The 12,209-nt window shown below is 40.0% G+C and overlaps 1 protein-coding gene across 16 annotated transcripts in view; it reads left to right on the top strand.

Annotated features, from left to right (window-relative positions):
* The window catches only part of LOC103627629 (histone-lysine N-methyltransferase SUVR5), a 31,979-nt gene extending 25,078 nt beyond the window's left edge, over nt 1–6,901 (top strand). For 3 of the 16 annotated variants that reach the window (XM_020538660.3, XM_020538666.3, XM_020538664.3), the window contains 7 exons: nt 3,244–4,260; nt 4,415–4,576; nt 4,941–5,057; nt 5,160–5,263; nt 5,914–6,054; nt 6,146–6,236; nt 6,311–6,901. In XM_020538660.3, the coding sequence (XP_020394249.1) occupies nt 3,244–4,260; nt 4,415–4,576; nt 4,941–5,057; nt 5,160–5,263; nt 5,914–6,054; nt 6,146–6,236; nt 6,311–6,418 (1,740 nt within the window). In that variant the 3' untranslated portion in view covers nt 6,419–6,901. Of the gene's footprint in view, nt 1–1,018; nt 2,666–3,147; nt 4,261–4,414; nt 4,577–4,940; nt 5,058–5,159; nt 5,264–5,765; nt 5,824–5,913; nt 6,055–6,145; nt 6,237–6,310 lie in introns of all 16 variants that reach the window. The other 13 variants (XM_035959256.1, XM_020538661.3, XM_020538665.3 and 10 more) reach the window with 11 other exon arrangements.
* Nucleotides 6,902–12,209: the final 5,308 nt, after the last annotated feature.

Here is a 12,209-nt window from a genome sequence, read left to right on the forward strand (position 1 = left end):
TTGTTCTACATTCAGTTGAAACAGTGCTTAGTTAACTAATATTTTCTCCTTTGTGCTTATATATAATATATGAGCTATGTTTAAGGTGAAAGTATGAAGAGCTACGTAACTCAGTTTTATTTGTGTTAGTTTTTATTGTTCAGCCAACTATTTGTTCTAAAACATCACAGTTTGTCAGTATTTTAGTTTGGGGCTTGGGCCATTTGGAATCACCGCAACCGTTGTGTCTTCAATGGGGAGCAGCCTTGTTCTACCATGGTCATCAAGTGGGTCAAGGAAGAGTCTCACAACTGGTGTAGGGCTGGAGCCAATGGATTAGATAGCATCCTTTCCGCTCCAACGCTCTAATCGGCGTCCTTCTTTCTTGGTCATGAGGGCAGTTGGGCATAATTTCATTGTACTTCTAGCTATCCTTGAGTGCGTGTGGGTGTGTGGGTTAGTTTGGCTTGTATGAGGTTTCTTATCCTCACCTTTTTTCCTCTTAATATAATGATACGCAGCTCTCCTGCGTTTTCGAAAAAAAAAGTATAAATTGTTTCCGTGCTTGATTGTAATGAGTAGATCACCATTTCTTGACCAACAAATTGTTTAAATTATACTCTAATTTTAATTCCCTTCACTGTCATTAAGTAAACGATGCAATTGGTGTATGTAATTTAATTTTATTGAAGCGACTAGATTTACTCGATGTTTCTTTACCGCTGAATCTTGAATTCTTGATAGCACTGCTTTCAGAGTTCTGGTGTCTAATATTGATTATTCTCCTATTACATTTATATACTTATTTTTCTTATTTCGATTAAAGTGTAGCCAAAGAAAGGCAGGCCTGATGCAGTGATGAGAGCTGTCACACTAAGTCACCAGGTCGCGTGTTCGAAGCAGTCTCTCCATATTTGCGCGCGGGGATAGTCTTGCCTCCATTTATCCCTTCCCTAGACCTCACTCATGTGGGAGCCTCCAGCACTGGGTCTGCCGATTAAAGTTTAGCCAACTTTTTATTTCTTCTCTTCTTGAACAGGAACTTCGACAGTCCCTTCATGGGAACAAGCTTAAGGAATTGAGGAATGCATCAGTGCAGCCTGAATTGATCCCTGAGTGGAACAGATGGAAACAAGAATTGATAAAACAGTACTTTTCATTGCATCCTGCTGGTAATGTTGGAAACTTTGAGAAAAACAATTGTTATGATGATCCAGCTTTAGATCAACAAGGTAGTAGAAAACGTCCAAAACTTGAGGTCCGAAGAGGAGAGATACAAATTTCACACATGGGTGAGGCTGACTACAGGACTCCAACCGAAGACCCAAACCAAAATAACCTTCCTGGTAACTCTGTCATGCATGAAAATGTAGGGGCATTAGGATCAACAGATCAAAATAATTCTGTCACGTTGCCTGGAAGTTTTGGCACCAACGAAAACACAATATCCAGTAGTGCCAATGCAGCTTTACAGAATGCTAGACTTGATTTAGATTCATTCAAGAGTTCTCGGCAGTGTTCTGCACACATTGAAGCAAAGGGGAGGCAATGTGGTAGGTGGGCAAATGATGGTGATATTTACTGTTGTGTGCATCAAAGTATGCATTTTCTTGACCATTCTTCAAGGGAGGACAAGGCACTTACCATTGAAGCTCCGTTGTGCAGTGGTATGACTAACATGGGTAGAAAATGCAAGCATCGAGCTCAGTATGGTTCTACTTTTTGTAAAAAGCACCGGCTACAGACAAACTTGGATGCAATGCACCCAGAAAATTTGTTGGATCCATCTGAGGTACTCCATATGGGTGAAGAACCTCCGAATAAGTGGGTGGAAGAAATTTCTAAGTCGCAAGCAATGTATAGCATAGACTTGGAAACAGACAAGAAAGTCCAGGATGCTGTAAAAGTGAAATTGATGACAATTGTGTCTATAGAGAACTCTGGTGAAAAAGGCGCAATGGAGAAAGCTGATATGTGTGTGGCATCAACTTCTATAACAAATACTGATGATACTTCTCTTTGTATTGGAATTCACTCTCATGATAGTATTGTTGAATGCCAGGATTATGCCATGCAACATACTCTTTATTGTGAGAAGCACCTTCCAAGGTTCCTTAAACGTGCCAGGAATGGTAAGAGTCGACTCGTTTCTAAAGATATCTTCGTCAATCTACTGAAGGGATGCACATCAAGAAAAGATAAGATATGTCTGCACCAAGCATGTGAATTTCTTTATTGGTTCTTGAGAAACAACCTTTCTCATCAACACACTAGTCTTGCTAGTGAACATATGCCCCAGATATTGGCTGAAGTGTCTAAAAATCCAGATGTTGGAGAGTTTTTGTTAAAGTTGATATCTACTGAGAGAGAGAAACTAGCAAATATCTGGGGCTTTGATACAAATAGATCTAAGCAAATATATTCTGAAAACAAAGAAGGGTCTCTAGTGTTGCATAAAGAGGGAACTAATCTTTCATCTGGTCCGAAGTGCAAAATCTGTGCTCACCAGTTCTCTGATGATGAAGCTCTTGGATTACATTGGACAACTGTCCACAAAAAGGAAGCCCGGTGGCTGTTTAGAGGTTATTCTTGTGCTGCATGCATGGAATCATTTACCAACAAAAAAGTCCTTGAAAGACATGTGCAGGATGTACATGGGGCTCAATACCTTCAGTATTCAATTCTTGTAATGTGACCAGGAAGGAGAGTCTATTCATCACTTGCTTGTTTCTTGTGTCCTCGCGAGGCAATTTTGGTATCTTCTCCTCCAGCGGGTCGGCCTGTCCGCACTCTCCCCCGGGATGGAAGATATCAACTTTGAAGCTTGGTGGAGTAGATCGGCTGAGGTTACTCCTAAGGACCTTAGAGATGGCCTTAACTCTTTGGTGGTTCTTGGGGCTTGGACTATCTGGAGGCACCGTAATGACTGTGTTTTCAATGGTGCTCAGCCTTCTATAGCTAGATTGCTTACCTCAGCCAGTGATGAGTTCAATATGTGGTGTTTTGCGGGGGCCAAAGGCTTGACCCGTCTTTCGGACCTAGCTTTTGTGTTCAACCCCGGTTAGAAGGGGGTTATTATTACTAGTGTTGTTTGTGTGTGTGTTTGTGGGAGTGGTGTTTAGGTCATTGTAATTATTATCATCCTTCTTTTAATGAAATGATACGCAGCTCTCCTGCGTGTTCGAGAAAAAAATGTCTTGTAACAGCATTTTTTTGAACACAGATCTGCTATACCCTCACATTGTTTCTGACCATTCACAACAGTTCAGGCTTCTTGATGTCCCTCAGCGATCAAATGGTCAATCTGCTCATCAAACAGAAGGGACAAATGGTCTGTCCCTTTATGATAGCCACAACATTGAGGATGCCAATGGCTCTCAGAAGTTCATCTGCAGATTATGTGGGCTCAAATTTGATCTTCAGCCAGATCTTGGCCGCCACCATAAAGTCGCTCATATGGACTCAGATGTTGTTGGCCACAGCTCACTGGGCCGTGGGAAGTATCAGCTTAACCGTGGCCGACACTACTATTCCGCTTTCAAGAAAAGTTTACGACCAACAAGTACATTAAAGAAGAGGAGTAGCTCTGGAATCGAGAAAAACTTTAAGTTTCAGAGTTCTGCCCTAACATCTCAAATAATTCAATCTGAAACATCCAGCTTTGGTAAGTTACAGGATTTTCAGTGCTCAGATGTTGCGCAAACATTATTTTCCAAGATTCAAAAGACAAGACCCCATCCAAGCAACCTTGATATTTTATCGGTTGCCCGCACTGTATGCTGCAAGACAAGTCTTGCTGCTGCATTGGAAGTTAAATATGGATCTTTACCTGAGAACATATTTGTGAAAGCTGCAAAGCTATGCAGTGACAATGGCATCCAAATTGATTGGCATCAAGAGGTATTTATATGCCCTAAAGGTTGCAAATCTAGATATAATTCAAATGCTCTGCTTCCTATGCAACTCACGGCAGTTGATTTTCCTGAAGCTCCTTCTGTTGATCCTCTTAATGATGATGAAATGTGGGCAATGGAAGAATACCATTATGTTCTTGATTCAAAGCACTTTGGATGGAAGCCTAAAAATGAGAGTGTCGTTCTCTATGAAGACATAAGCTTTGGCAGGGAGAAAGTTCCAATTGTCTGTGTCATTGATATGGACGCAAAAGATTCTTTAGGCATGAAGCCTGAAGAACTTTTGTCACATGGCAGTTCTGTGCCTTGGCAAGGTTTCCACTATATCACAAAGCGTTTGATGGATTCATCTCTTATTAATTCAGAGGTACTCTTTTCTTGTTTTCAATTATTGATATATATGAATATATATATCGATTTAATAAGTGGCTCTATATTTTCCTTGGGCTTCATTGACATCTCTCATGTCAACTGTGTTCATCTTCAGAAAAAATATTTTCTAACAAGTTATGTTTCTGTAGAACTCTATGCCTGGGTGCGCATGTTCTCATCCTGAATGTTCTCCTGAGAAATGTGGTCACGTGAGTCTCTTCGATGGTGTCTATGCTAGTCTGGTGGATATCAATGGAACACCAATACATGGCAGATTTGCATATGATGAAAATAGTAAAATTATTTTACAGGTAATACTTGTCAGCATTGGTACATCTTCTGTTTTTGATTTTTCCATTGCCATATGAAAAAAGTTGCACAAAACAACTGTTCTTAGTCCTTCGTTCATTCTTGTTCTGTGCTTATAATACGCCAATAGGATGGCCAAATTTTGTTTTACGCAAGACTGATATTAAAACTATTGTGTCTAGGCTTGAGGTCTAAACTTGTGTACTTAGGTCTGCACATCTGGTACTAGATCTATTTTAATTAAGTTATATGTTTTAGTCCTTATTCGTAATTCTCATAACTTGAGATCCACGATGTATTATTTTCTTCAGTGTTCTATAATCTATATTATTTGACTTATATACCTTTGTCCTTTCTGATTGGTAGGAAGGGTATCCAATATATGAGTGCAATTCATCATGTACTTGTGACTCATCCTGCCGGAATAAAGTATTGCAGAAAGGACTGCTTGTTAAGTTGGAACTCTTCAGAACTGAGAATAAGGTGAAGTACTCTGTACTCCCCATGATGGATTTCCGAACTCCTGTATGTAATTCGCACTTTAATATTCCTTGCAATTTATTTTAATGTTGCCAAATTTTGTAGGGTTGGGCTATTAGAGCTGCCGAACCTATTCCACAGGGTACCTTTGTCTGCGAGTATATTGGTGAAGTTGTGAAGGCCGACAAGACCATGAAAAATGCAGAAAGGTTTGACATTCTTTCATATGTACTTTGAATCTGAACTTGAAAAAACATATTGGAAGTTCTGTTGTGTAGAAAATGAACTTCACCAAACTTGTCCACATTATCTTGTTCATGCATAGTTAAATGCTAAACTTTTCATCCAACAGCTACTTCATGCACATTTTTGGAGATTCGCGCTTAGCCATTGAATGCAATAGCTAAGTATATTTGAGTTATTGATATATATTTTGGATGTCTTCATTTTCTTGTACTGATGGGAGGCACGAAAGGGATTCTAGCTTAGTTTGTTAGGTGGTTTGAGAGCGAATTAAGCTAGGGTTAAAAAGTCCCCTCGAATGTCCCACGCCAAAGCACAAGTCTAAGGTTCGGCCCTGGTCGTGGTTGTTCTGATATAGACTACGATGACGTTGTGTATGGTATGGGTGGGACAGGGGTTTGGAGGTTTTCTCGATCTGTGTGAGGTCTTCTATCAATATAATGCTGGGGGGCTATCTTACCCCTGCAGGTCGAGTTTTTATACTGATGGGATGCATCTCATTGAATTCTCATCCCATACAATTCAGGCATGTAAAAAGCATGTCAGTTCTTTTGGATTTATGTTGTTGTAATAATTATTCATTATTCTAAACTGATTATTTTTTTATATGTTTCAGTGTGTCATCAAAGAGTGGGTGCAATTACTTGTTTGACATTGCTTCTCAGATTGATAGGGAAAGACTTCGGACTGTAGGGGCTATTGAATACTTGATTGATGCCACAAGATCTGGAAATGTGTCCCGCTATATCAATCACAGGTACTTGCATTTTATCATATTTTATGGAAATCCATCACTGGAGCAAGTTGATATTACAACCAATATTTATTTGTGCTTATTGCTTTTATAGCAGTTGTTCCCCAAATCTCAGCACCCGATTGGTTTTGGTAGAGAGCAAAGATTGCCAGCTTGCTCACATTGGCTTGTTTGCTAATCAAGACGTAAGATTCTTTTTAACATATTTTCCAAATGTAATTTTATATTGACTTTTAATTTTTGATATGCTATTTTTCAGATTGCCGTAGGAGAAGAACTTGCCTATGATTACCGACAAAAGCTTGTAGCAGGCGATGGCTGCTTCTGCCATTGTGGGGGTACCAATTGCCGAGGCCGTGTCTATTGACTTCGCAGGAAGACACTAACTGTTCAACGCTTGGTTGCAGAACTCGAGGTTTCTACAGCTGTGTAGGCTGCTGAGCGATTTAGCACTGCAATTTTCCAGAGCTCGAGTGCAGGACTAGGATCCCATTCTTCATGCTACAAATAGGGATTGTGATATAGGACTCACAGGCAAGCATCAGGCAACAACATAGTGTCGATTTTAGTCATGGTACCATCGTGCATAACTGATTATTTGTTTGACGCAGCCAGAAATGAAGTGATTCAGGCTGCTTTATTCGTAGGCGAGAATTCTTTCAGTAAAATTCCTTCATTCATATTTTATTGCTCATGGGCACCATCATCGACGTCAAGTAATAAACTGCTTATCCCATTTTTGCGTTTGTTCATATTAGACGACGGCCTGTTGTGCAGGTAATATTTTGTAGTTGTATTAATTGCGTGATGGCTATCAGAATCAATGAAAAGATAAGTCTTGTTTCTTTAATGGCGTATTTGTATTTTGCAGTTGTATTAATTGTGTGATGGGTATCAGAATGAATCAAAAGATAGTCTTATTTCTCTAAATGCGTGATTATGAAATTTATCAGAAGTAATAAATAAGAGGCTTTTCTTGTTTGTCAGGCTCTAGGGATGAAATGTCTATGCTGTGAAACAAATACATTCGAATATATACCTCTTCAAAGTGTCCCATACTCCCATGCATCTTGGAATAGACACCTTTTTAAGATGTCTTTTTCACGAATGATCAATAGATACTACTTTTGAGTTATTTCATTAAAACTAGAGCAGTCATTAGTAATTATTATATATATATAGTCACTAAAACGGCAATGTCTTTTGGCATAGTGAAAATGGCTACCCCTCCTTTTATGACATGACACCCTTTTTATCGCATCGTTTCACCTCGCGCCACATGTCGTTCTGGTCCGTAGGCAGCTGCTGCCTATAGCTTTTTCCATTGAACGTGCGTGCGTCCTCGTCGGCTCGTCCGGTCCAGGAGAACTTTCGTTCGTCAGTTCGCGTTCGTCACTGCACTGGCCTCACATAGATCTCACTCGAGTGTCTCTCTCCGGCCAGTCACCGTACCGCTCGGGCGTTTAATTTGGGTAGGTGTTCGTTTTTTTTATAACACGTAGAGCGTGTTTGGAAAAGTAAAGTATTTTAAGAATTTTGAGGCAAAACAATGTTTTTTTACCGAGAGGTGTTTGGCTAGTTGGTAAACAAATTGTTTTGAAAACCATGATTTAGTAGTTACCATAGTATTTTTAGAGTATTTGAAACTCCACCTTAACCTAAAGCTTCTAGCTCATGTGTACTAAATATCATGATTTAAGATGCTTTGTCTCTAAATAAATATTGCTTGTAGTGATATAAAAAAAACTACGATGTCATGACATTTTAAAACCATAGTATTCTAAAACCATGGTTTTGAAAGACTTAATACGCCCGTAGATGTTTCCGTGTTTGTGTTGAAGTGAGCATAGAGATTCTCCCATCAGCTTCTAATCTCCACAAACACAGCAGAGCACAGTCAACGACATGCATAGCTTGGATATACATGCATATGCTACACGGCCAGGCTTTTAGCTTGCGGCCGGACAGACACGGTGCACCACCCAAGCATCTCATGCGATAGGACAGGAGATGAAGAAAAGCGGCCGGCTCCGATGCCCATTGACCACCTTTTTCTCCCTTCGCAACACACACGCGTGGAGTCCATGCGGCTAGCTAGCTAGCGACCCACCTCAGGGGACGCACCAATGGCTAGCTATTACGCAGCGCTATCAGCTCTGAAGGAATATACCATGCAAAATTCAGTAAAGTTGCGATGCTACAAGAGCGCATTTTACAACAAACACATACTCGTATCCATTTTGCTATAGCTACCCTAAAAATTGATGAAGACGTTATTCTTTCAGATACGTGGACAAGACTTGGCTTCCGTTAAAGTCACACAATTATATTTGTTCGCACAACAACAAACATCATTTATTACTTACAAGTTTTGGATTATTAAACATGCACACTAATATTTAGTGGAATAGAAAACATTCAGTTTATACTTGGGATTTTTATATGTGAAATATATTCCCAAAATATAAGTACCACAGAAAAATTACATGATCAGGTTTCATAGATTAACCATTACAATAAAAACAAAGCTTAATTCTGATTAAGCATGTGGGAGCAAGATAAAACTAGAGATCAATATTCTGTGTAAACAAATGGTCATATTAAGTATTCATTGGGCATAACAACGTCATGCAAACCTAGATAAATCAACAACTCAATCACACGTGCACTAATGAAGCTGAAATTTTTTTACCATAGATTAAGTATCACATGAATAGCCTCCATAAAACTTCCATGACATTTGGAGCACGTGAATAACAGATATGAATTTAGCCCTATAAAGCATAGGCAAACGGCAAACCATCTACAGCCAAAAAAAATACTAAAATATGCCATATTATATAACCAATGTATCGATATACTCACAAGGAGTTTAGCCAAACTGATTTTTTTCCCCATTTTATGATATACTCACAAGGAGTTTATTTACTATGAGTTTAACAAGTTTCGGTAGGTTTATTTATAAAAGAAAAAGAAAAACATTGTTATCATTCATATATTACAGATTTTGCATTGTGAACTCAAGGTTTCTAATCCCTTTTCGACCTTCTTCCTCAACCTAAGAAGCCCTGCGGTGGCAGGCTAGGCGCCTCGGCCCGGGGACCCGAGGCATCCTGGCCACGTTGGCATGCGACCCGGTCGCATGTAGGCCGGCGGCAGTCGCTCGGTGGCGCCATGCGGTGGTGGAGGAGCGAGAGAGGATTCCTCCGGTTGTAGCACGGTTCAGTGCGGACCTGAGATGGCTCGGCGGGGTTGGAGGTCCACGGGAGAGGGATTGCGCCTCTGTCCGGTGGCCGGCGGCCACGGAGATCAGTTGTGACCTGCGGGAGCTCAGCATGGAGCGCGCTGAGGAGGGGAAACGGTGGAGGTCCCATCGGCTATGCGCGCTGGAGTTTGGGGTAGGGGAACCAGCGGCAGCCGTCAAGGTTCTACTGGCAGCCATGGCTGTGCGGCGTCCGTGCGAAACGATGCAGCGATGCTAAGCAGAGCGAGGCGAACAGGCGAGAGCAGGGAGTTTTAGGCCGTGCGAAGGAGGCTTAGGGAGCTCGACCGGCTCCTCTGCACTGCACCCTCCAGAAACGTGAGAGGCATGAGCGTAGAGGTGCCGGCCGAAAGTTCAGGCAACGGCGGTCACACAGTCATTTTGTCGAGCATGTGGCGGCCATGAGATTGTCCACGTTGGGGACCTTTTTCGGCATCTTCCAGCCTTCCAGTCCAGGTGGATTTGGCTCCTGATGATTAAGCGAAGTTTGCCGTACCTGGAGTGCTCTACAAGTTTCCTTTAGGTGCCAAGTCCATCAGCACCAGATTATCGGCGAACTAGTCTCCAAGGTGGCAATGTCAGTAGCTGACAAAGGTTAAGGACATGGCTGACCAGGTTTAATTCTTGACATATTCAAATTTCAATGTTAGGATAGTAGGTGCGAAAAACAGACATAAAGTTTAACGTGGAAAAAACCCCTCCAATATGGAGACAAAACCACGGGAAAACTTCTCTAATATGGAAACAAAACCATAGAAAAATAGATTTATTATGTGATGTACATGGTACAAGGAGACCTATTTATATAGACAAAGAAGATAGAGATATGGTCATATCCTCTTTTCCAACAAATCTCCCCTTAACGCTAAATTTATAAAATTGTTTTCCCAAACACCACTAGGGTGCTAAACTCCACGAACACCAAGATAATGCTTGAACTTGGTATTAGATAATAACTTTGTAAGCATGTCTGCAGAATTTTCATTTGTATGTATGTTATCCACTTTAATTTTGCCTTCAACAATAATATCAATATGCTTGATATTAAATTGATACATGTCATTCTTGGTCAGATAAATAGTAATATGATTATCACAATAAACTTTAATGACATCATGATAAACACCAAGTTCAGAAATAAGACATTGTATCTAAATAGCTTCTTTAGTCCCTTCAGTAGCTTAGACATATTCTACTTCAGCATTGGAAAGAGCAGTGACAGACAGAAATGAAGCCCTACAACTCACTGTAGAACCGCATAATTAAAATACATAACTAGATATGGAGTGTCTCTTATCAAGATCACCAGCAAAGTTAGGGCGGCCGCACCTCTACCCCACCCTCGGGGCTGCATTGATGGGTACAATTAATGATAAAACTTAAATAACATAGATTTTAAAACGAGCAACTTACAATTATAAATGATCACCTTGTTACATATGCAAATAGGCCGAAAAGACCAATGCATACAAGTAGATTTATCTCTCAACTATAAATAGACTTGATTTTACGGATTACTTAGGCTCCGTTTGGAAGCAACCTAGTTTTTAAGAGTCTAGTTTCTATCTTCAATTTTTAGAAAGTGATTTATAAAAAAACTGGTTAATAATGTTTGAAACCACCTCATTTTTTATAAAGTGTCTTTAGCCAGGAAAGACTAGTTAGCTATTGATGAATCCAGTTTCTATAAACTAAGACAAAACTATTATATTTAGAACTATCCTTAGTTTTCATAAACCACTTTCTTAAAAACTGGGTCCAAACCGTCTCTTACATGGTATATAAAAATTAAGTCTATTTATGAGTTCCTGAACAAACCCGTTTACATCCTACGAGATTCACAATTTTCAATTGTTAAATCGTTCCTCCGACGACCTTTTCCCCAACTGCCACCCCCCAAGTGAACCAAAAAATCAGAGCACACCTTTGCATCTGTCGAATCTCAAATAATTGTACTGACCAGTTTTTACTAGGGAAAAGCTTAAATCCACTAAAAAATGTGAGGATCCGAGGATTCTTGACACACTCCAATCGCGTCGATTGACTTCGCCTCATATATCTGTTCAAATAGTATTTGATAAAGCCTACAGGCTTAGGGACGGTGACGATTATTATATTTTTTAAATGCATCATCTACTTGAAAACAAATTTGTTTTTCTATATAGTCCTCGTGTTCCAAAATATAATTCGTTTTAGACTAATCACATATATATTAAGCAACATATGAATATAGTTTTCATGTATATCTATATTTATTAGCATTTGAATGAATATGGACAGAAAAATAGGCTATAAAGAACTATATTTTGGGACAGAGAGATTATTTTATAAAAGGACATCTTCTAGATTACCCTCCACCACTTTTATCATGCTTAGAGGATATTCTTTGCAACATATATATGACGGTACTAGATCTAGAATGGATGATTATAATTTACTATGTGCACTATGAGTACCACATATGTCCTTGGTCTTCTTATGGATAATAAAGGAAGCTTTGTCAAGCAAGTGCATGCAATTGCAAACCAAATTAAAGCATGAAATAAAACATTAGCTTCAGAACCATGCATATTATTGAATCTTATGCATTAGGGCCACAACTAAAATCCTACTATAACTAACTGGAGATGCCCATCATTATTTAATATCTCAAAAGTTCCTTAATCATCGAAAAGGCGCATCATGGAACCGCTAAACTCCCACAGATGCAAGATCCGCTGTCCATCGACATGACATGAGTGACAGGAAAGGTTGCGCACTATCATTGCAACGCAGCAGCAGCAGCAGCGCGAGGACATGGAGCAGGGACTGCGCTCGCAGGAGACAGACGAATTGGAGAGAATGGCGAGATGGCATCTGATGCAGCGCGGCCGGCACCGGTGACCGGTCGCGATCG

This window comes from Zea mays, chromosome 5 (assembly GCF_902167145.1).
Source record: "Zea mays cultivar B73 chromosome 5, Zm-B73-REFERENCE-NAM-5.0, whole genome shotgun sequence".
NCBI lineage: Eukaryota > Viridiplantae > Streptophyta > Magnoliopsida > Poales > Poaceae > Zea > Zea mays.